Source organism: Neophocaena asiaeorientalis, unplaced genomic scaffold (assembly GCF_003031525.2).
Source record: "Neophocaena asiaeorientalis asiaeorientalis breed wild unplaced genomic scaffold, Neophocaena_asiaeorientalis_V1.1 scaffold40, whole genome shotgun sequence".
Taxonomy (NCBI): domain Eukaryota; kingdom Metazoa; phylum Chordata; class Mammalia; order Artiodactyla; family Phocoenidae; genus Neophocaena; species Neophocaena asiaeorientalis.
The window spans coordinates 3595623-3619177 of record NW_020185335.1 but is presented as its reverse complement, the minus strand read 5'-3'; the positions used below and the strand labels follow the sequence as shown (position 1 = coordinate 3619177).

The 23555-nt window shown below is 43.5% G+C and overlaps 1 protein-coding gene across 7 annotated transcripts in view; it reads left to right on the top strand.

Annotated features, from left to right (window-relative positions):
- Window positions 1–23555, top strand: part of WDR59 (WD repeat domain 59) — a 106595-nt gene that overhangs the window by 21207 nt on the left and 61833 nt on the right. For all 7 annotated transcript variants that reach the window (XR_003001916.1, XR_003001917.1, XR_003001918.1 and 4 more), the window contains exons 7-13: window positions 3702–3795; window positions 7506–7622; window positions 12141–12218; window positions 14374–14530; window positions 19276–19355; window positions 20383–20515; window positions 20646–20770. Coding sequence is in view for 4 of the 7 variants with exons in the window: in XM_024735655.1 (XP_024591423.1) it covers window positions 3702–3795; window positions 7506–7622; window positions 12141–12218; window positions 14374–14530; window positions 19276–19355; window positions 20383–20515; window positions 20646–20770 (784 nt within the window). In the remaining 3 variants the exon portion in view is untranslated. The remainder of the gene's footprint in view (window positions 1–3701; window positions 3796–7505; window positions 7623–12140; window positions 12219–14373; window positions 14531–19275; window positions 19356–20382; window positions 20516–20645; window positions 20771–23555) is intronic.

Sequence of the window (23555 nt, the reverse complement as noted above, 5' to 3'; positions counted from 1 at the left end):
CCCACTTCCTCCCCGTCCCCCATGCCCCGGGCTCTGTCCACGGTCGCGTGGACCTATAAGGTCCACGTCACAGGGCCCTTCTGCTCCTCTCAGAAGTTAGAGTCAGGACTGTAGAATGTGGTCAGGAACTTATTTCAAAATTGAAGGGCAGGAGCCACATTGGTTTGTTTTTAAACTTTTTCTTGTGGAAACTTTCAAAAGTGTATAAAACTAGAAGAGGATGAATTGCCTTGTGTTTGTCATCCAGCTTGAACATTGTCGACAAACAGACAATCTTATTTCCTCTTTCACCCGCTAGCCCACCCACCCCTACCCCTATCCCCTTTGGGATTATTTTGAAGCAAATCCCAGGTGTCATATCATTTCATCAACAAATATTTCAGTAAGTATTTTTAATAAGAGAAGAATCCTTTTAAAAAAAACATAACCACAATACTATTAGCATACCTAAAAATATTAACAGTAGCTCTTTAATGTCATCAAATATTTAAGCAGTATTCAGATTTCCCCAGTAGTCTCAGTAGTTTTGTTTTTTGTTCTCTTTTTACAAATTATTTGAATCAGTCCAAATAAAGTCCGTATTTATAAGTGGTTGATATATTTCTCATCTCTTTCAGTTGGTAGGTTTCTCCTCCCTTCCCTTTTTTGGTTTGTTTGTTTGTTTTTCCTTCCCTGCAGTTTCTTTACTGAAGAAACTGCGGTTTCCGCACAGTCTAGATTATACTGATTGTGTCCCCGTGGTGTCATTTATGGGCATACTGAAACTTTGAAATCACTTTCTGAGCTACCTGTTTTCATCACTCTGTTGGAATTTGACTGTTTTTGCAATTCTGCATTGGGCCTGTTACAGAGTATTCTCACCACTTCCTGAGAGTTGAACTTGGGCATAGAACCGGTGTACCTTGCCCACCATGATGAAGCCCAACCATCAGTATTCTATTTTGGCATCCTTGGTCAAAACAGATCATATTATCTGTCTCTTAAATCCTGCTTTTTTGTATCTTCTTGCGTCATTTGAATTCACATTTGGTGTTTGCTCCAAAATGGTCACATGATTCTTCCTTTTATCCCCCTGCACCCCAACACCTTATCATTTGAAGGCATTAAACATCATGACTGTATTAAGCAGTTGGTTGGTTTGTTCTGTGAGGTTAGGGACCACATCTGCCTTGTTCAGGGCTGCAGACCAGGGTCAGCCTAAGCGCCTGTCCTGTGGAGATGCTCTGGGAGTGTTTGTTCTATGGATGTGGAATTCAGGCACCTGTGTCGCTTGTGCTGAGTGCTTAACATTTGTGCTGGTGCCTCCCTCACAACCTGTGCGCACACACTTGTAGGCACTTATGACCTGAGGCATAGAATGGCCCACAGACGTGGTTGCAGAGGACACTGAGCTGAAAGAAACTACTAATGGTCTGTGAATGCCACAGTCATCCATCCCTGACTTTGTTGTTTCTACTTGCAGGCTTCTAAGTTAGATGGCTTATAGAGGACCTCTAAAAAGAAAGATTATTCTAATTGCTTTCTTTTGGGAGTCTTTCTGAAAAAACAGAGGTAGGAGACTTCTTTCTTTTTTGCACCTCAGTGAGGTCTCAGTGGTGGCAGAGCTCTCATTCCCTGAGAGGTACAGCCCGGGTGCTGTGGCTCCCCAGAGCCTGTGGTCCTCATCTCTCTGTGAGCACATTGTTTATACCTTGGGGTAGGGGGTCAGTAAGAGCATGTCCGTGTGTGCTCCAGAGCGTTCTGTTTCTGAGCGCTCTTATGGTCTGGGAGGTCTCCGTTTGACCCTGGTGTCACAATCCTAGTAAAACACATTGAATTAGGGGGTTCCCAGAATCCTCTGGGAGGCTTCGTGTTCTGATGGACCACCTACTGGGAAAGGCGTATTTTCTTGGAACTTGTTTTTCTTTTCTTTTTCCTTTTCTTCTGGTTTTATTGAGATATAATTGACACACAGCACTGTATAAGTTTGTGTACAGCATAATGATTTGACTTACGTACATGATGACCACAGTAAATTGAGTGAACATCCATCATCTCATTTAGACACAACATTAAAGACATAGAGAAAATTTTTTTTCCTGTGGTGTTGAATTCTTTGGTAACTCTGTCACGTGGAGATGGAGCAGTATTTTTTTTTAAAATAAATTTATTTATTTATTTTTGGCTGCGTTGGGTCTTTGTTGCTGTGCACAGGCTTTCTCTAGTTGCAGTGAGTGGGGGCTACTCTTCGTTGCTGTGTGCAGGCTTCTCATTGCGGTGGCTTTTCTTTGTTGCGGAGCACGGGCTCCAGGCGTGCGGGCTTCAGTAGTTGTGGCTCGCGAGCCCTAGAGTGCAGGCTCAGTAGTTGTGGCACACGGGCCCAGGTGCTCCATGGCACGTTGGATCTTTCCGGACTGGGCCTTGAACCTGTGTCCCCTGCATTGGCAGGCGGATTCTTAACCATTGCGCCACCAGGGACCCTGGAGCAGTCTTTTTTTACACACTTTCCCCTCTAGCTGATATCATTTCTTGCAAAGAAACTGGGTCTCCTAAGTAATAGGAGACCATCCTCCAACTTCAGGGTCCCCATCATTCGTTCTTAGGTGACTTAAGGTGCCCTATGTCTCAAGGAAAAAAAAACACAACAAAAAAACAAATAAGCAAACAAATACCCTCACCCAAACCAAGCAAGGATAAAGTCTAGGCCTTACTCTATTTCCTGTTAGGTTCTAAGTCCTTGCTTTCTGTCTCATACTCTGCGGATTCTTGCGTCAGGTTGCTCTCCAAAGCCCTGGATCCACTGCAGTGTCCCCAAGTAATAAACACCCACCCAAAGGGAGAGGGTGTCAAAGCAGAAATGTCATGTGTTGTCTGAGCAAAGAACAAGAAGAGGTGGAAGGAGAGTCATCATGTGGTTCTGGTTTAACATAATCATCGTGATTATTTTGAGTCAGCTGGAAGTGCTGCTGTGTCCCAATTTTCCACCCGTCTCAGCCCCTTCTGGCATCTTCCAGTATGCCTCCTCTCTTATGTAGCTCTTTTGTCCCCATTGTTGTTACCTCTGTGTTCTGGCAGAGGACTGAGTTCACACGGTGCCAGGAGTGTTCCCTTTCCCTGTCTCCACGCAGGGCCACGTGTAACCGCTCGCTGATGGGGAGATGAGAGTGGGAGTGGGGTGCACATAATTTTCTGAGGGCAGAATTGGGCCACACTGGGGCTTATTCTTCAGCTGAGCCTCATCTGGAGGCTGTGTTTTTCCAAGACACTCCCTCCCCCAGAAACGAAACCAAAAAAACCAGTGTGGGAAGGAGCAGGCTTTGAGCTGAGGCTCTTCTGATTGGGAGTGCAAGCTTGGTGTCCGAGAGGATGAAGGGCCAGGTTGTGTGATGTGTCAGTTACCAGCCAGCAGAGCCGGGCTGAACTGCCGCTCTGTAAGAAACTGTGTTTCCCTGCTGATTCTGCTCGGAGGTAACCTGAAGGTTTTTTTTTTTCTCCTTAGTGAGATTATTTCCTCAATTAGGTGACTCTGATCCTGTTCCCATGTGTTAATTCATTTATTCTTTGGCTTCATTTTCTCCTTAATGATGGAGCTGATGCAGTCATAGAAGCCTGAAGAGTTCTGTTCTTACTCATCCGGAGCTCATTATCCAGCTCCCCTGGATAAGCTCCACTCTGGTACTGAAGGCGTTGAGGGCAACAGCTTTCCTCCCCTGATTTTTCTTTGCAGCGGGTGCCTCACAGGTCAAATGGAATAAAAAAAACGCTAATTGCCTTGCCACCAGTCATGACGGGGATGTACGGATATGGGACAAGCGGGTAAGTAATCTTTTTCCCCTCTGAGAGGATCTGAAGAGGATGCTGTGAATAGCAGGACTTGTTTTAAGAGACCAGGGTACCCTGTGCAGCCTGGTTAATTGCCACGTTAAGATCCTAGTACCATATGACATTTGCTTCCCGATCAAACTGGTGTTGATGGAAGATAAGGGAGTGAGACATTATGATCAGTGGTTAAGAAAATGAGCTTGGGGAATTCCCTGGCGGTCCAGCAGTTAGGACTCTGAGCTTGCACTGTAGGGGACACAGGTTCAATCCCCGGTCAGGGAACTAAGATCCCGCAAGCTGCGTGCTGCAGCCCAAAAAAAAAAAAAAAAAAAAATGAACTTGGCCTGACCTAAGCTAGCGTCCCATTTTGCTGCCTCCTGATTATGATATCAGGTCAGCCACAAACTTTTCCAAGCCTCAGTTTCCTTTTCTTCAGAATAAAGATGATAATAGTGTGTGTGTCCCTGAGGGGGTCAAGCCTGGGGGACCAGACACTATTCTAGAATGGTCAGCAGGCTTCATATTCCTGCCCCAGATTGCAAAGTGAAAACTCATTGTTCTAGGACATATACCATCTAGAATTAAATCACTGAGGCAGGATACTTGGTATGCTCAAATCTTCCCTTGGAAGTCTAGCTGTGCCGTCAGCCTCAAATGAGCCTGCAGAGCCTACGTTCTCCCTGCATTAGCTCATGGACCTGAGAGGCATGAAAGAGTTGCAGGGTTCTGGGCTGCTACTGTAATGGCAAGTCTGGAAGTTTGATATGTTGGCATCAGTGAGAACAGTGATGCAGGGAAAGGGCCTCTTCCATGACTAACTGCCAGACGATTGGGTAAGAATGCAGAGAGTGGTCGACTTCTGTAAGATCTAGGGTGTAAATTCTGCTTCCTGCTCTGTGAAACCTGCCTTCGTGGGGAGGACCTACTGTTAGTTTTCCTGGAACTTGTTCAGGAACTGTCCCAACTGGGATGCTGACTGTAAAGTCTCAGCCTTGCTTCCGGCTGCCCTGCTCCCTTCCCCTTCCAGCAGGGAATAAAGTCATACAGTTGGAGAGGAGAGGGGAGTGAAGCAGAGATTGGGAGGCTGCTGGATTGGGTGCCAAGACCTGCTGGGAAAGGGGTGTGCCGGCCGAAGCCCTCGCTTTAGGTGGCTCTTAGGTGACAAGGTGATTTTATAAGGAAAGGATGGATGGTACATCTTCTATATGTTAGTTTTATCTCTGTCCCTTTAGTCCAGTCTGGTAATAGTCATTCTTCATCCATCTTTATTTCTTCAATTGGCAATTGGTTTTATTCATACTTGTCACTGGTATAGCATTTAAATATAGTAAATAGTTTAACTAGAATGTTTGGTTAATTTGTAGTACTTGTGTATTTGCTTTAGACTGTTTTCAGAGCCATAGGCAAAATAAACAATTGGGTATTTAGCCATGAACTTGGTCAGGACATGTTTTCCAAAACAGTAGCTGTGTTCCTTATCTTGTAGAAATATACTGCTGAACTGTTTCTTTCTAGCCTCCTGATTGGTCTACTCATAACCCTGACTTCCCGTAGCGAGCGTTTTATCTATTTTGTTTAAAGAGCTTTAACTTTTTCTTGGCTGTTAATACTTAGGACTTCTGTTCATATGGATTGTAAAGCTTGTTGGTTGTAATTTCACTTCTCTGGCACTTTCTAGTATCAAAGCAGGACTATTGGCAGCAAGCATCACAGGCTTAAAAAAGTGTAGTATCAGTGGTAATGTTGGATTTTCACTCAAATTCGTGAATGACTAGTAATACTAATATTTCTAAGTGTTTATTATGCACAGGCATTGTTCTAAGAACTTTATGTGTATTGATTCATTTCTCTTTATAACTGACCTTTAAAGTAGGTTAGTTAAATATTATTACCCCATTCTACAGCTGAGTAAACTGAGGCACAGTTTGTTGCCAGGATTTAAATTCAGGGAGGCTGGTTCTGGAGATTGCACTGTTAACCTAATAGACCAGTGCTGATTACAGAAAGTAATACATGCTCTTTGTTGAAAATATAAAAGAGAAAATAAAAATCATTCATAGTCCTGCCCCAGAGACAAATGCTAATATTTTGGTGTTTTCTTTTCTTATGCTTTTTTTAAAAACATGGTTTATCATATCATATGCATAGTTATGCATACTTTTTTCATTTAACATTACAACAAATGCATTTCCCCTGTGTTATAAGCTCTTTCTAAGTATAACTTTTAATGGCTACATCATATTGTATCAGATAGGTGTACAATAATTGGTTCTAACATTTAATTATTCCCCACTTATTATTCATGTTGTTTCTGGTTTCTAGGTGTTCCAAATAACACCAAGATGAACATCTTTGGTACCTAAAGCTTTTTGTGAATTTAGGATATTCCCTTAAGAAAGGAAGAATTTTAAGTCTGTTGATAAAAATTGTCCAGTTTTTTCCCCAAACAGGTTATACTATTTTATATGTATACCACCAGTGACAAATGCAGCCTCACTGCATTGAATGTTATTTCCAAGTATCTTCTAACTTGATTGCTAAAAACAATCTTTTAATGTTTTAATGTATGAATATATTTCTGAGGTTTCCTTCTGAATTTGTTTTATATATGCTTATTAATCATGTATTGTTTTCTTTTGTGATGTGTGTTCATTCTCTTTTTGAGGTCTTAGGGCTTGATCATTTTCAGCTTGGTGGTTTTCCGATATAGAGAACAAACTAGCGGTTACCAGTGGGAGAGGGAAGGGGGGAGGGGCACTATAGGGGTAGGGGATTATGCGGGACAAACTATTATGTACAAAATAAGCAACAATGTTGTGTTACATTGTACAACACGGGAAATAAAGTCAATATGTTATAATAACTATAAATGGAGTATAACCTTTAGAAATTGTGAATCACTATGTTGTACACCTGTAACATATAATGTTGTACATCAACTATACTTCAATTAGAAAAAAAAAGATTAGTGGTTTTACCCCCAGGATTGGGGTTGGGTCTGTTTAGATGTCACAGCCCCTCTTTGTGGGTGATTGTGAGGAAGGAGAGCAGGAATTGCCGACCATGGTACCAAAGGAGAAAAGCATCCACTACCTTGTGTCCTTCATTAAGGCCGTACCTGGAGCCAGAGCGGAAGTAGATCAGGCTCACAGGCCCGAATGCAGAGAATGCATGAAGGAGAGCTGGAGAAGTCTTCTGTCATTTGTTTTCAACAAAACAAATGGAGGGCTTCCCTGGTGGCGCAGTGGTTGAGAGTCCGCCTGCCGATTCAGGGGACACGGGTTCGTGCCCCGGTCTGGGAAGATCCCACATGCCACGGAGCGGCTGGGCCCGTGAGCCATGGCCACTGAGCCTGCGCGTCCGGAGCCTGTGCTCCACAACAGGAGAGGCCACAACAGTGAGAGGCCCGCGTACCGCAAAAAAGAAAAACAACAAAGCGGAGTTTCTTAAGAGTAGAGATGGTCTCTGGGAGTTTTTTTTTGTTGTTTTGGCTGCGCTGTGCAGCATGCAGGATCTTAGTGTCCCGACCAGGGATCAAACCTGCGCCCCCCTCCAGTGGAAGCGCGGAGCCCTAACCACTGGACTGCCAGGGAATTCCTCTGGGAGTATTTTTGTATTCCCACTCGGCACCCAGCAGACTGTTATATGGTGGACACTATGAGTTCCTTCTGAAGTGACAACTCTCGTTGCTGATCCTGTTGCAGAAACCCAGCACAGCAGTGGAGTATCTCGCAGCCCACCTCTCCAAAATCCACGGCCTGGACTGGCACCCAGACAGCGAGCACATTCTTGCTACCTCCAGTCAAGACAACTCTGTCAAGGTGAGCGGCATCCCCAGGGCAGTTGGGGGAGCGTGTTTGGGAGGCATCAGGGGTGTGTCAGCACTTTCTTCAGGAGAAAATTTGCAGTAGGTTAGCATGGCACGTGTTTCAGGGGTGCATGTGCTTTGTGGGGAGCTGGGCAAGTACACCTGGTTATGTGGTCCAGCAGGAGTGATGTAGTAGCACGTATCTGATATGGCTCCTGGCATTTGTTCAGAGGCTTTTCTTCTTTCTCTTTGTGAAAGGAAGTCAGAGACAAAAACATCTAGAAAGGAAAAGAAGTTTACTTGCCAAGAAGTTGTCAGGAAGTCCCATTTCAGGACTGGCTCATCAAAATAAAAACACAACAGATAAACAAATAAAGGAGAAAAGCCCACATGGTCATTAAAGTTACCAAGTTTACCTTTAGTCTGGGGTGGAAAAAGCAATTTTCTCACGTGATTATCACATCTGCACAAGTTAGGACGTCTTCGATCATCAGCATTTCGCAAGTAGAGATGGAGTTGTTTTATTAGAGATTCTCTGACTTACAGGAGATGCTCAAGGATTTATGTATGTCAGTGACCCTATTATTTTTGGTTTCTCTCAGTGTTTCTTGTTTGTTTATCCTCTCTGACTGTGGGATGTGATATGCACCCTTGTTCAAAAGGATGCAGGGCACAGAGTTAGCCATGCCCCACAGTTCCTGCATATGATCAGGTCTCTGCCTGGAAGGACAGAGATTTGACCACAGAAATTTGCTTAGCAACTTTAGGATTCAGCTTCAGCAATTTAATGCTTTGTTTTATTTACACAGGCATGTACGTCTTTTTGGTATGGTTAGCAAAGCTAGAATCGTACACTCAGGCTTAAAATCTAACTTCTCTCTGGAGGTTTGTAAATCCCCTGGGGTTGTAATTTATTCTTATGTGCCAACAGTGGTTTTTCTGTTTGTTTGGAATTTAAGTGTTTGTCCCCATACCCCTCAGCTTGTTTCCCAACTTCAGGAACCAGAAATCATCCGATTCACCTCCTTCTCTTTCTTTGAGGTCCCCAAGTTTGTCAATATTCACTGACAACTTTACTACCCTTAAGGCTCCGATTCCATAGGTAATAAAGCAGATAACAGGCCAGTTTCCACATGTGAAACACAGTCCTTATTCCTTACTAGTGGGCTTAGCTTATGAATTAAATGAGATTTTTGGCATGGTATTTGATTTATTCCACTATACCCTGGTAGGAAGACAGTTTTTATTGAACATATACAAATAACATAATTGTAAAAAATGAAGCAGTTTAGAGGCACTTATAATAGTCAACCATTGTTTTTAGTAATTGGTTGATAAGGCTCAATGCATGCCATTTTTTCCTACATAATCATTTTCTTTAGTTTATCTGACAATTTATTAGCTTATAATTTGTAACAATAATTTTTATTCTATTTGTCTTTTGTGAATTCTAAGGGGTCTGCTGGAACAAGATACCGTTGAATGAGTTTCGCTTCACATTGTAGATTGTAAACTGTAAAACTGTTGTATTGAGGGTTAGAGCTAGATCAAGAAAGAAAAGGATTTTTCTTCTATGGCCATTAAAAATAGAACATGAACTGTAATGAAATTAGTTCATGTCAGTTTGGATAACCAGTTGTTTTTTTCCTTATCTTGGGGTAAGCAGGCTATTTTACAAAATTGCCATCTTCCAGACTGAGTCCTGGAAATCCATACCCAGTCCCCTTGTCCATTCTGACATGTTCATGGTATAAGGGGAGCCATATTGAGAAACCTGTACCCAGAGGCTGTTCCCTGTGATGTCAGTCAGGAACCTGGTTCTTGACCGAGGGTCTTCTGACATTTCTTCAGAAAAATTTCTTTTTGATCCCTAGCTTGGAGCAGAGGCCTTTGGCAATAGTAAGAGGAAAGCAGAAGTTACCTATGGATAGGAGGCAGCATGGCTCTGGTTAACTTATCATAATAACCAACTTTATCACATTGAAATAGACCGAAGTCCTCCATTCAACTATAACGTAATCATTTCATAAGACCCCATCAGTGATGGCCTTGAGAATAAGAGCTTTTTATGAACAGTAAGGACTTTTTCCAGGGTCCTCTATTTATCCCATAAATTATCTGACATAACTGTCACCAGTTGATGAGCATATTTAAATCTAGAAGCAAAATCTTTTTTTTAAAGGATTAATTTTATTAGTAGTTATCATGCCGGTCTTCGTAAATGAACATGAATATACTTTTGTCCAACCTGAAAAGTAAACTATTGCTGAAGTGCATTCAGAGTAATAATATTTTACTTGTATATAATCAACCCAGGGAGGTTGAACTTCTCTTTTATTTGCTAGTTTTTCGCATAGGGTGGACCTGGTAACAGGAAAGCATTTACAAAGTGTTGGGCTAATTGAAAATATGGAGAATGCCAAGCATACCTAATTATTTCTAGTTTTCCTTCTTTTATAAGTTGAGGGAGCAAGTCATAGTTTACCCCGTGGCCGTCTGGGAAACCCAAAAGCAGTTTAGATGGAAATGACATCTTAACAATTTTATTATGTTGAATATGGGACTTGAATTCAGCAAAAAAGAATTGTCAGAAGAAACAAGAATTGCCTCATGCTATACCTATATAGTTCCACCCTCCCCAGCCCCTAACTTCTGGCAACCACTGATCTGTTCTCCATCACCGTGGTTTTGTCTTTATGAGAATGTCATTTACATGGAATCGTGCAGAATGTAACTTTTGAGGTTGGCTTCTTTCACTCAGCATAATGCCTTTAAGAGTCCCCCAAGTCGTTTTAAGAGTCAGTAGTTCATATACTTTTTATTGCTGAGTTAGTAATCCACTATATGGATATACTACAATTTATTATCTCTTGACCTGTGGAAGGACATTTGGGCTGTTTCCAGTTTTTGGTAATTGTGAATAGAGCTGCTGTACACATTCGTGTATTGATTTTTTTCTGTGAACAGAACTTTTCAGTTTTCTAGGGCCAACATATAAGAATGGGATTGCTGGGTCACATGGTGGGTGTGTGTTTAACTTTTTAAGAAACTGCCCAACTGTTCTCTGGAGTGGTTCCTCTCACGTGTTTTTTTTTTTTTTTTTTTGGTCCGTGCTGTGTGGCATGCAGGATCTTAGTTCCCCAACCAGGGAATGAACCCGTGCCCCCTCCAGTGGACTGCCAGGGGAGTCCCCTCCTGTCACCTGTTTTGTTTTGTTTTGTTTTTTTGTGGTACGCGGGCCTCTCACTGTTGTGGCCTCTCCCGTTGCGGAGCACAAGCTCCGGACGCGCAGGCTCAGCGGCCATGGCTCACGGGCCCAGCCGCTCCGCGGCATGTGGGATCTTCCCGGACCGGGGCACGAACCTGTGTCCCCTGCATTGGCAGGCGGACTCTCAACCACTGCCTCACCAGGGAAGCCCCTGTCACCTGTTTTTGACAATAGTTCCTTAATACCTGATAGTTCAGAGTTTCAGTCTTGGCCCTCCTGCCTTTGGTGCTCTGCCATTTCCTTCTTTCATGGCAAATGCTTGAGCTCTAAGTGTGTTTGTTTTTCTGTTAAAAGCATAGACGTGTCTAAGGCTCAGTTTTTGTCTGGCTCACCTGTGTGTTCCCTGCACCTTCCGTGTTGGAGTGGGTGGAAGAGTGGACGTGAGTGGTTGGGCCCCAAATAGTCGCAGTCACCTTTTTGCTGCGTAGCCTTGACAAGTTACATTGTTTAGTAATTTAGCTTCCACCCTTGAAAAAGAGATTCATAACACCCACTGTATGATTGTTGTAAGGATTAGATGGGATGAAACTCTTAAAGCTCTAAGCATCTGTCTGAAATGCAGTCAGCGGTCAGTACATTTTTAACTACTAGCAATAGCGGTAGTTAATTTAGTAGTTAAATTACTCTATGTGGTGTGAAGTGATACAGGATGAAAAGTTGTCACTTCTACCTTTCAACTGTGAAGGTAGTTTAATAGGCAGGCTGGCAGTGATCTGCCTCAAGGAGTGATCCTCATGTGTTCACAGAAGTCTTTGTTTCTCCTATAATGTTTCTAAGTGTGAAAGGGGCGTTTCCTGTGTGTCTCTGTTACGGGAGCATGGCCATGGGGGCTGACTCAAATGCACTTAGAGGACAGAAAACATGGAGTTTGAAGGCTATGCTTATTTCTTTTCTGTTTTTTAAAAAAAATATTTGTTTATTTATTTGGCTGCATTGGGTCTTAGTTGTGGCACGCGGGATCTTTGTTGAGTCATGGGGATCTTTCATTGTGGTGCATGGGCTTCTGTCTAGTTGTGGCACTTGGGCTCAGTAGTTGTGGTGTGCGGGCTCTCTAGTTGTGGCACACAGGCTTGGTTGCCCCGCGGCATGTGGGATCTTAGTTCTCTGACCAGGGATTGAACCTGCATCCCCTGCATTGGAAGGAGGATTCTTAACCACTGGACCACCAGGGAAGTCCCGGCTATGCTTATTTTGATAGTTGAGTTTTTTTGGGTTTTTTTAATGGCATTTATTTCACAAATTATCCTGCTTTCTTTCTTCCAGTTCTGGGATTACCGCCAGCCTCGGAAATACCTCAATATTCTCCCTTGCCAGGTGCCTGTCTGGAAGGCCAGATACACTGTGAGTGAGATGCCCTACCTCTTGCTCGGAAACATTATCTAGGTGTTTTGGACAGAAGGGGCCAGGGACATTTCCTCTTATTTTTTTGTGAGACAATTTTCTCCTTCTCTCTTGGTTTAGAAGTGGGACAAAGGTGGTAATGACAGCATAAAAGCTGTTATCTATTTAAAAATTTGCCCTTGGGTCATTGGGTGAGACTCTATACTAGAAGTGTTAGACTAGCTGGGCTGGGGAGCTGGGCAGTGTGAAGGTGGTCAGTAAGGGAGGGGAAGAGGGTAAGCTGGAGGGTTGAGAGGCTGGAGGTCAGTGGATCGTGGTGGAAAGAACTCTGGCTTTAGATTCAGAAGACCTTGGTTTAGGGCTTGGCAATGACATTTAATTTTTTTCTCCAGCTTTACTGAGATATAATTGACATATAACATGGCATAAGTTCAAGGTATACAACATGTTGATATGTTACACTTACATATTGCCAAACAGTTACCACTGTAGCATTTGTTAACACTTCCATCGTCACATAATTACTATCTCTTTTCTGCAATGAGAACATTTAAGATCTACTCTCTTTTAACTCTCAAGTATATCATATGGTGCTATTAACCATAATCACATGCTGTACAGTAGATCTCCAGAGCTTATTCATCTTATAACCAGAAGTTTGTACCCTTTGACCAGCATCTCCCTGTTTCTCCCACCCCCAACCCCCGGTAACCACCGTTCTACTCTGTTTCTATGAGTTCAGCTTTTTAGATTCCACGTATAATGATATCATACAGTATTTATCTTTGTCTGACTTATTTCACTTGCCACAATGCCCTCAAGGTCCATCCGTATTGTGACAAATGGCAGGGTTTCCTTGTCGCTGAATAATATTCCATTGTATATGTACCACATCTTCTTTATTCATTCATCCATTAACGGACATGTAGGTTGTTTCTGTATCTTGGCTATTGTGAATAATGCTGTAATGAGCCATTTAATACTTGTGTGGCCTTGGGCAAGCCACCTGTGTTTTTTGAGTAATAGTTTCCTCCTATGTCAAACATGAATGATAGTGTTTAATATGCCTTGCTCTTTTTAAAAATTGTGATAAAATTCCTTATTTTTAAGTGTCCAATTCGGTGGCATTTAGTACCTGTACAATATGTTTTCCCTTTGGAAAAAAATCATCTATGAAAATGCTGTATAAACCACAAAATGCTACAAGTATAGTGGATAGGCTGTTACCGACATTCCAACTTTGTTGCCAGATGGATAATTGATCAGAGATAATATATTTCCTTCAGTGTCAACTTGAAAGGGAGCACAGGGATGAATGGAGGGATCTTTATGCATTAGGCTGCCACCTGCTGCATCATGGCGTGAAGAAGAGAATTGGGGTATTACTTGGCCTTCGCATCTGGGAGCACTTGGGAGGAAGTCAGGCTTTGCTCTTGTGAATTGAAATACTTCTCTGGATTAATATGTTTGCTTTAAAAAACAAACAGGAAAGCTCAGGAGTGCTGCCAAGAGGGCAGGAGAAAATAAATGTGCTCTTAGGTGGACTTGGCTTAATTCCTTAAAGAACAGTCTGCCTGTCAACCAAACGAGCCCCTTAGCTACCTCGCAGATTGGGTGTTTGTAAGTGGAAAGTGTCAGTCCTGAAATTGGAAGGTTTTCCTCTGCAGAGCTGTGGTCTTGGGGGCAGTGGGAAGGTGCTGCTCCACGTGGATGGTGTGCTTCTGGTGCATTTCTACATGGCGGGGTTTGTTTGCTGTCTGGGGTTACCCTCAGTGTGCTTTGCACGCTCATTCTGGGGATGTACTCGATAACTCTCAGAGGGAACTCGTGGAGAGGAGCCGGGGTGTTCCCGTGTGCAACCCCTAGAGCCATTTGCTTATTTTACATTAAGAAATGTTCTTCTCCAGGTATTTGGCTTAGCTTTATTTTTTACTTGCTGTGGTCCCTTCCATCAGCAAAGAAAAAAAAAAAAAGGAAAGCAAATGAAAGGTAGATGTGATGGTCAACTGACGGTATTTGGAAAAATGTTCCCCAGGTGGGTTGGGGCCTCCCATCATCCAGTTTATTTTAATTAGGCGAGAATTCCAACGTGGGTAACTCAAGACTCAGCAGATTCTCCCTGGAACAATGCCTGCTTTTCCCTCTTCTGCCACAGCCTTTCAGCAATGGATTGGTGACCGTGATGGTTCCCCAGCTGCGGAGGGAGAACAGCCTGCTCCTGTGGAATGTCTTTGACTTGAACACGCCAGTCCATACCTTCGTAGGTCATGATGATGTGGTGCTGGAATTCCAGTGGAGGAAACAGAAGGAAGGTGGGTGGGAGGGAGACCGCCAACTGATTTCCTCCTGAGTCCTGCTCACCAACAGCTCCCGTCGGGGTGGGCCCCATGATCAGAGGGGAGGATGCAGGAACAGGGCTGGCTTAGGAGCGGGAGTCAGGGAACCTCCCCCTTTAATCGTAGGTGGGTGATAGCGTGTGCGGCTGTGCTTCTTCCCCCCAGGTCCATCCTCTTGTGTTCTGTGTAGTGTCTCTCCTCTGTAGAAGGGATCTGGAGAGGTTGGTAGCCTTGCTGTTGGATCATTTCTAGAGCTGAAAAACTCAGGGGTCATCGCACGCTCAGAAATCCCTGGCACTTGCTCCTTCCCCCCCGTTTTTGTTTGTTTGTTTTGTTTTGTTTTGGGTGCAACGTGCGGCTTGTGGTATTTTAGTTCCCCCATCAGGGATCAAACCCAGGCCCTTGGCAGTGAGAGCGTGGAGTCCTAACCACTGGATTGCCAAGGAATTCTCCCTTCCCCCTTTATTGATGAGGGAGATGCAAGGTCATCGTCAGTACCACCTACCACGTATTCCCAGTTCTCTTCACAAGCACACAGTGGTATTTCACCTCCCAACCCCTTGAAGATAGGTTTGGCCACGTGACCTGCTTGGATCTTGAAACATGAACTAAAGTGATGCAGTCTCTTTTGGGTTGAAGTGGTAACAGCCAGTGTGCAATTATTTACCCTCTCTGCTTCTTCCGAGGTACCTGGAGAAACTCCATGTGGCGCTGCTCCCACCAGGGTGGGGGTGAGGTGAATGTGTAGAGAGAGCAGGAGAGCCTTGCATTAAGCCCCTGAGATTTGGGGCTGTTTGTTATTGCAGCTTAATCTAGCTAGCCCTCATTCATGCATCATAAGTATAAGGGGGGTTAGGAAGCCCTCAGCCTCACTTTCTCCACCAAAGCACCATGCAAACTTAATTTCAACCTCCCTTGTCTTGAGATCTTATTGCCACACTCTCTAAATGTTTTCCAGACCAGAAGTATATTTCATGGTCTTTTCATATCACAAAAGGAAAACCGGGCAGTGGAGTGGTGTGACTTGTCCAGAGTCCAGGAGAGGTCTCTGGTGGACCTGGGATTAGAGCAGTCATCTTATCCCAGCTCGTTTGTGACCTTCACAAGCCTCTTCTAGGATAGTTTTTTTTGGTTTTTTAAATTTTTATTTATTTAAAAATATTTATTCATTTATTTGGCTGCATTGGGTCTTAGTTGCGGCACGCAGGATGTTTGTTGTGGCATGCAGGATCTTTCACTGTGGCACGTGGGGTCTTCGTTGCAGCACGCGGGCTGCTCTCTAGTTGTGGCTCAGGGACTCTAGAGCGCACGGGTTTAGTTGCCCCACGGCATGTGGGATCTTAGTTCCCCGACCAGGGATTGAACCCACGTCCCCTGCATTGAAAGGCGAATTCTTAACCACTGGACCACCAGGGAAGTCCCTAGGACTGTTTTTGAAAGGAATCTTTTGATCATGCTCTTAATTTTCCCATCTTCATTTCCATAATCTGACTTGCTTCTAGAAACACGAGGCTGCTTGGTCTCTATCCCATCAATTTCCATGCTTGACTTCATCTTTCAACTCTTTGTCCTGCATTTTGCCATTGAAAAGAGATGATAGAGTTTCCCCATGGTCTGGCAGCAAGAGGTTGGCCTGTAGTTTCGGACTGAAATAAAAAGTTTTTAGCAACCCATTTTCAGTTGTCTGTGTCACCTGTAAGCTGGCAGGGTGAAAGCTGGCAGGGTGAATTGTATAAATTGGGGCTGTCTAGCCAGTAGTGAAATTTTGAGTACAAGTTATAGGTGTTTAAAATTCCTTTTTATTGTGAGATATATCTACAAAATTGCATAAAACATGTAGAGTTTATAATGTGAAAATCTGTGTGACTACAAGAAAGAAAGCATTGCTAGAACCCGGAAGCTTCCCGATCACAATCCTTTCCCTTTCCTAGAGGTAAACACTATCCTAACATTTACAATAGTGATTTCTGTTTTTATTTTTACAGTTTACCACCCATTTCTGCATCCCTAAAAATAGTTTAGGTTTGTTTGTTTTTGAACCTTTTATAAATGTAGTCATCCTGCATGTATTCCTTTTTTTTAAAAAAATTATTTATTTAGTTGCAGCATGCGGACTCTTAGTTGCAGCATGCACGCGGGATCTAGTTCCCCGACTAGGGATCGAACCTGGGCCCCCTGCATTAGGAGCCCAGAGTCTCACCCACTGGGCCACCAGGGAAGTCCCCATCCTGCATGTATTCTTATATTTTACTTCTTTCTCAACCTAATGGTGTTCCATTTTCTTTTTACTGCCATGTCTTCTTAGTCAGTTTTTACTGGACCACGTCAGGCTTTGATGTTGGTTTTTCACTGTGGTGAAGGAGCTCTCAGAGGTAGGAAGAGAATCAGGATGTTGTGGTCCAAGGAAAAGGATGCTTCGTGAAGGAATCGGAGGTCATTGGTTTTGGGTTTTGCTGAAGGATCTCCATGCAAAGTAAGAGAGAAGCACTTAATTATATAAATAGGTATAAATAGGAAGCCACACGATCATTAAGAGACCAGTTCCAAAAGCTGATTGAGGAGGGAAGCCTGATTGTAAGACAGCGGAAGCAGAGGCAGCACGAACTGGTTTTGTGAGTGAGGTTGCCTTCAGAGGCAAGGAGTAGACTAAATTCCTTGGAGGAAGCTGCTGCCCTCTCTGTTTGAAGGCAAGGAGAAGAGGCAAGAAAGGGAGTAGGTGTAAAAGCAAAGGCCCTTTGAAAATAGGGAATAGGGCCGAAGACCCAAGTAGAGGATTTGGGTTTAGAAAGGAATTAGGCATAACTTTTCTTCAAAGTCAGGGACATGAAAAGAGGCTGGATGTGGAGTCAGAAAATTGTTGCTGGGACTTCCTTGGTGGTCCAGTGGTTAGGACTCTGTGCTTTCACTGCCGAGGGCCCGGGTTCAATCCCTGGTTGGGAAACTAAGATCCTGCAAGCCATGCAGCGATGCCAAAAAAGAAAAAAAGAAAAGAAAATTGTTGTTACGAACATGGGCTAGATGGTGGTTCTCATGACAGGTAGTAGCTCAGAATAGTTGCTGTCTTGATAGTTGTACACAGGGATGTATTAAAACATGGAGGAATGAATGCCTGGTTGAAGGCAGTGACACAGGGAAGGAACTTTGGCCCTCACTCACTCTGTTCTTTGTTGCCTCAGTTTCCCCATCCATAATATGAGGGAATGGATGAAATTATTTCTAGATTCTTTGCTCTCTAAAGATGGCCATAAAGAAGATTCTAGATACTGCAGAATTACCCTGAAATGTTCTGATCTTTCATAAAGCTCTTTCAGAAAGCACCTTGGACCTTTTTATTGATAGGATAATTTCCCTTTGACCAGACCTATCGTGTGAAAATACAATTCAGTCAGTTAAGAACATTAAAGATTGATTATTCCTTTTATAAAGAGATGCATTTCCTTACCAAAAAATTATTTTAAACAGTAAGATGTCACGATGCATTTGAAACAATTCATTTTACAAGCAACCTATTCATCCCCAGCTCCTCTGGAGCACGTAAAAGGAAGAACATTTGTGGAGGTGAAAGTTCAGTGAGACGTTAAATCCCAGCATCACCCTTCGCTTGCTAATTTGTGAGCTATTATTTCACTTAAGTTTCTGCTCAGGACTTCCCTGCTGGCGCAGTGGTTAAGAATCTGCCTGCCAGTGCATGGGACATGGGTTCGAGTCCTGGTCCGGGAAGATCCCACATGCTGTGGAGCAGCTAAGCCCGTGCACCACAACTACTGAGCCTGCGCTCTACAGCCTGCGAGCCACAACTACTGAGCCCGCGTGCCACAACTACTGAAACCCGCATGCCTAGAGCCCGTGCTCCACAGCAAGAGAAGCCACCACAATTAGAAGACCGTGTGTAGCCACGAAGACCCAACGCAGCCAAAGATAAATAAATAAATTTATTAAAAAAGAAGTAAGGGCTTCCCTGGTGGCACAGTGGTTGAGAGTCCGCCTGCCGATGCAGGGGACACAGGTTTGTGCCCCGGTCCGGGAAGATCCCACATGCCGCGGAGGGGCTGGGCCCATGAGCCATGGCCGCTGAGCCTGCGCGTCTGGAGCCTGTGCTCCGCAACGGGAGAGGCCCGCGTACCGCAAAAATAAATAAATAAATAAAAATAAGGTTCTGCTCAAAGGTGACTTCCTCAGGGAAGTCCTGTCTAAAAATAGTTCCCCTGTCAGTCTCTATCCTCTTATTCCATGTTATTTTTTCATAACATTGTCACTACCGGACATGTTATTGTATGTTTGTCTGTTTCCACCATTGGAATGTGAGATCTGTAAAGACAGAGATTCTTTTTTTTCTTTTTTTGCGGTACGCGGGCCTCTCACTGTTGTGGCCTCTCTCGTTGCGGAGCACAGGCTCCGGACGCACAGGCTCAGCAGCCATGGATCACGGGCCCAACCCCTCAGTGGCATGTGGGATCTTCCCGGACCGGGGCACGAACCCGTGTCCCCTGCATCGGCAGGCGGACTCTCAACCACTGCGCCACCAGGGAAGCCCAAGACAGAGATTCTTGTATTCACGTTATAGTCCTAGTGCCTAGAACAGTACCTGGCATATAGGAGATGTTTCATAAATATTTGTTAAATGGATGAATGGATGAATGAATCTCACCCCATCGCAACCTGTAAGAAACTTGATGTTGAATCCAGAAAAACCTCCATGATTCCTATCTGGTGATTTCTAGGGTCCAAGGACTACCAACTGGTTACGTGGTCACGGGATCAGACCTTGAGAATGTGGCGGGTGGATTCCCAGATGCAGAGGGTATGTATTCAGTGATGCTGTGGAGGAATGTTAACTGGATACACCAGAAACTTAAGATAGAAGATTTGGTAGTTGAAGAAGTTAGAGGATACGTAATGGACATTTTAATACATACTTGCTGGTTGGCCGAGTGGCTTGGGTATGCTACACTGAGGCGTTGAGGTATTCAAGAGCCCACTTCAGTATTCAGCCCTTGAAGGCTTTAAAGCCCCTGAATGTCTTCTTTTCCTCTTGTCCTGGTCTAAGGTAGTGTGGATTAGCATACTGAGCAAGTGGCTTGGGGGCTTCATTTCATTCTTTTATAAATGGGCTAGAAAATCTGCCCTGGCACTAGGCAGTGTTCGGAGTTCTCCACGTTCATCAACAGCACCTGTTAAGTGAAGCCCTTTCCAGTTTTGGCCCCATAAATTGTATCTGTTCTTATATGAAGCACAGTGGTCCCTGTGTGAACTGCTTTCGTGGCCCTTGCTTTGCTCTGCCCCATCACGGGGTTCTGTCTTCTCATCTGGTGGCTAAATTCCTTGAAGGTGGGATCGCTGTCTCACTTGTATTGCATCCCATACAGCACTCTGTACAGAGTGGATAGAAAATGCCGGGTCAGATTTGCTACACTGCTTAGTACCAAGTCATTCATGAGCAATTTTGGTCAAATACCATCACCTTATTGCCTTTTAAATCTGTTTTCTCCAAAAAGTACCATTTGCTCCAAATGCTTTGAGGTTATGATATTTTTGCTCTTGGGTTGGCTGAATAACTCCATCAAGGCTGGAGTTTAAAAGGTTTTCTGAGATTTGCGTAACCTATGAACAGGATAAAACATTTTCCAGGGTAGACTAATAGAGTCTGTTACCCTGTGTATTTAACCAGGGAGAATTGGTGATGGGCAAACTCATTTTGATTGTATCTGTTTGGGGCTGACATCTCTCTCCTTTGTGATTCCCATTTTTAAGTCAGAACTCAATCAAACACGACAGTCCTTTCCACTGACTTCTCTAGACCCAGATCTATCTCCTCCCCTCTGTTGCAGCTTTGTGCAAATGACATCTTAGATGGTGTTGATGAGTTCATTGAGAGCATTGCTCTTCTGCCGGAACCAGAGAAGACCCTTCACACTCAGGATACAGATCACCAGCACAACTCCAGCCACGGGGAGGAAGAAGGTAATTGGTCACACTGTTTTAGGTGTGGTGCCCCTCTCTGCATCTCCAAGTTGTGGCAAATACCCCAGAACTGCTCTCTGAATCCATTTCAGAAATCTTTTCCAACAAGTTACCCTCTCTCTCCTGCTAGTCTTAAAGGAAGACCCCCCAAGCAGTCTCCTGGAAGAGAAGAAGTCAGAGCAGCTGGGCCTGCCTCAGACTCTGCAGCAGGAGTTCTCCCTGATCAACGTGCAGATCCGCAATGTGAACGTGGAGGTGCTCGGGCTTAGCGAACTGTCTCTCGCTTGCGGTTGGCGGTTGGTGGGTGAGGGGACTATTTTCAGCCATGATTTAGGCTAGCAATATAGCTTTGCTGCTGTAACAGGGAAGTGTTCTGTGCTTGCTTTTTTGTTTTCTATGTTATCTAAGGACATAGATATTTTACAAACGCAGATTATTTTCCCTTACCCTATTATTTTCTCATAAGATGAACCAAGGGATAAACTGGTGCTCAAATGTCTTAAAATCTCCTTAGATGCTCTAACACCTCATTTACTCTATGTGAAGATGCTCAGCTCCTGGAAAGTTTAGTGTTTTGGTGGGGGTTACTGGCAAAGTTAATGGCAGGGCTGAGTTTGGAAGCCAGCCTCCTGACTCTCCAAGACTCTTAGTACTTTGCTGTACGATCTTGCCTTGTAAGCTGGTCATTTCCTCAGAGATTTAGATGCATGTTAAGAAGGTGACCAAGCCTCTTTGTTCATTTAACACACAGAGAGATTTACTCTTTTCCTTTTGGGCAGGTATTGAAATTCTGTGCTTCAGGGAATTGAGTTTTTCTGTGAAGGAGTTTTAAAACTTGATTAATTTTTCTCTTGCCCAGATTCAATTAACAGTAGGCCTGGATCTGTGCACTTACATAATTGTCTCATTTGGCCTTTAAAACAGCTCTGCAATAAGTGGTTTTATCCCCACTCTACAGATGAGGAAACAGAGACACTACGAAATGAAATAACTTGTCCGAGGTCAGCAGCTATTTGAATCCGAGTCTCCAGATTTCCCATATGTGTGGCTCCCATCCCCCAGCTGCCATCTCTAGTTGGCAGCACAAGAAATCAAAAGAGATAAAGGATTCCTTGATTAATTGGTTATCTATATCAACTCAGTTTATATTCCCTTTGTCCCAGTTGAGAACAGTGTGGATATCCAGTGATCTAGTCTAAGAAGGAGATCTTGATTCCTTTCCCAGGACTGCTTTTTAAAAATTACTGAGAGGGACTTCCCTGGTGATCCAGTGGTTAAGACTCTGCACTTCCACTGCAGGGGGCGTGGGTTCGATCCCTGGTTGGAGAAGTAAGATCCCATATGCTGCGTGGCATGGCCAAATAAAAAAATAAAATAAAATAAAATAAAAATTACTGAGCTATAATTCACATACCACAAAATTCACCCTTTTAAAGTTTACAGGGACTTCCCTGGTGGTCCAGTGGTTGAGACTTCGCCTTCCAATGCAGGGGGTATGGGTTTGATCCTTGGTTGGGGAGCTAAGATGCCACATGCCTTGAGGCCAAAAAACCAAAACATAAAACAGAAGCAATACTGTAACAAATTCAATAAAGACTTTAAAAATGGTCTACATCAAAAAAAAATCTTAAAAAAAAAAATAAAGTGCACAATTTAGTGGTTCTTAGTACATTCACAAAGCCATGCAGCCATCACCAGTGCTACTTCCAGAGCATTTTCATCATCCCCAAAGAAACCTTACATCCCCTAGCAGCCTCTTCCCATTTCCTCTCTCACCAGCCCCTAGCAGCCCCCATCTCCTTTAGAGAGAAGGATTTTCCCAGGAGTACTTTTTTTTTGTTTTGACATCTTTATTGGAGTATAACTGCTTTACATTGTTGTGTTAGTTGCTGCTGTATAACAAAGTGAATCAGCTATACGTATACATATATCCCCATATCCCCTCTCTCTTGCATCTCCCTCCCACCCCCCCATCCCACCCCTCTAGGTGGTCACAAAGCACTGAGCTGATCTCCCTGTGCCATGTGGCTGCTTCCCACTAGCTAGCTATTTTACATTTGGTAGTGTATATATTTCATTGCCACTCTCTCACTTAGTCCCAGCTTACCCTTCCCCCTCCCCATGTCCTCAAGTCCATTCTCTACGTCTGTGTCTTTATTCCTGTCCTGCCCCTAGGTTATTCATAACCATTTTTTTTTTAGATTCTATATATATGTGTTAGCATACAGTAGCTAACACATGTTAGCATACATTTCTCTTTCTGACTTACTTCACTCTGTATGACAGACTCTAGGTCCATCCACCTCACTACAAATAACTCAGTTTCATTTCTTTTTATGGCTCAGTAATATTCCATTGTATATATGTTCCACATCTTCTTTATCCATTCATCTGTGGATGGACACGTAGGTTGCTTCCATGTCCTGGCTATTGTAAATAGTGCTGCAGTGAACATTGTGGTACGTGTCACTTTTTGAATTATGGTTTTCTTAAGGTACATGCCCAGTAGTGAAATTGCTGGGTCATATGGTAGTTCTATTTTTAGTTTTTTAAGGAACCTCCATACTTGTGCCTTTTGGCCATCTGTATATCTTCTTTGGAGAAATGTCTATTTAGGTCTTCTGCCCATTTTTGGATTGGGTTGTTTGTTTTTTTGATATTGAGCTGCATGAGTTGCGTGTATATTTCAGAGATTAATCCTTTGTCAGTTGCTTCGTTTGCAAATATTTTCTCCCATTCTGAGGTTTGTCTTTTAGTCCTGTTATTGGTTTCCTTTGCTGTGCAAAAGCTGTTAAGTTTCATTAGGTCCCATTTGTTTATTTTTGTTTTTATTTCCATTTCTCTAGGAGGTGGGTCAAAAAGGATCTTGCTGTGATTTATGTCATAGAGTGTTCTGCCTATGTTTTCCTCTAAGAGTCTTATAGTGTCTGGCCTTACATTTAGATCTTTAATCCATTTTGAGTTTATTTTTGAGCATGGTGTTAGGGAGTGTTCTAATTTCATTCTTTTACATGTAGCTGTCCAGTTTTCCCAACACCAT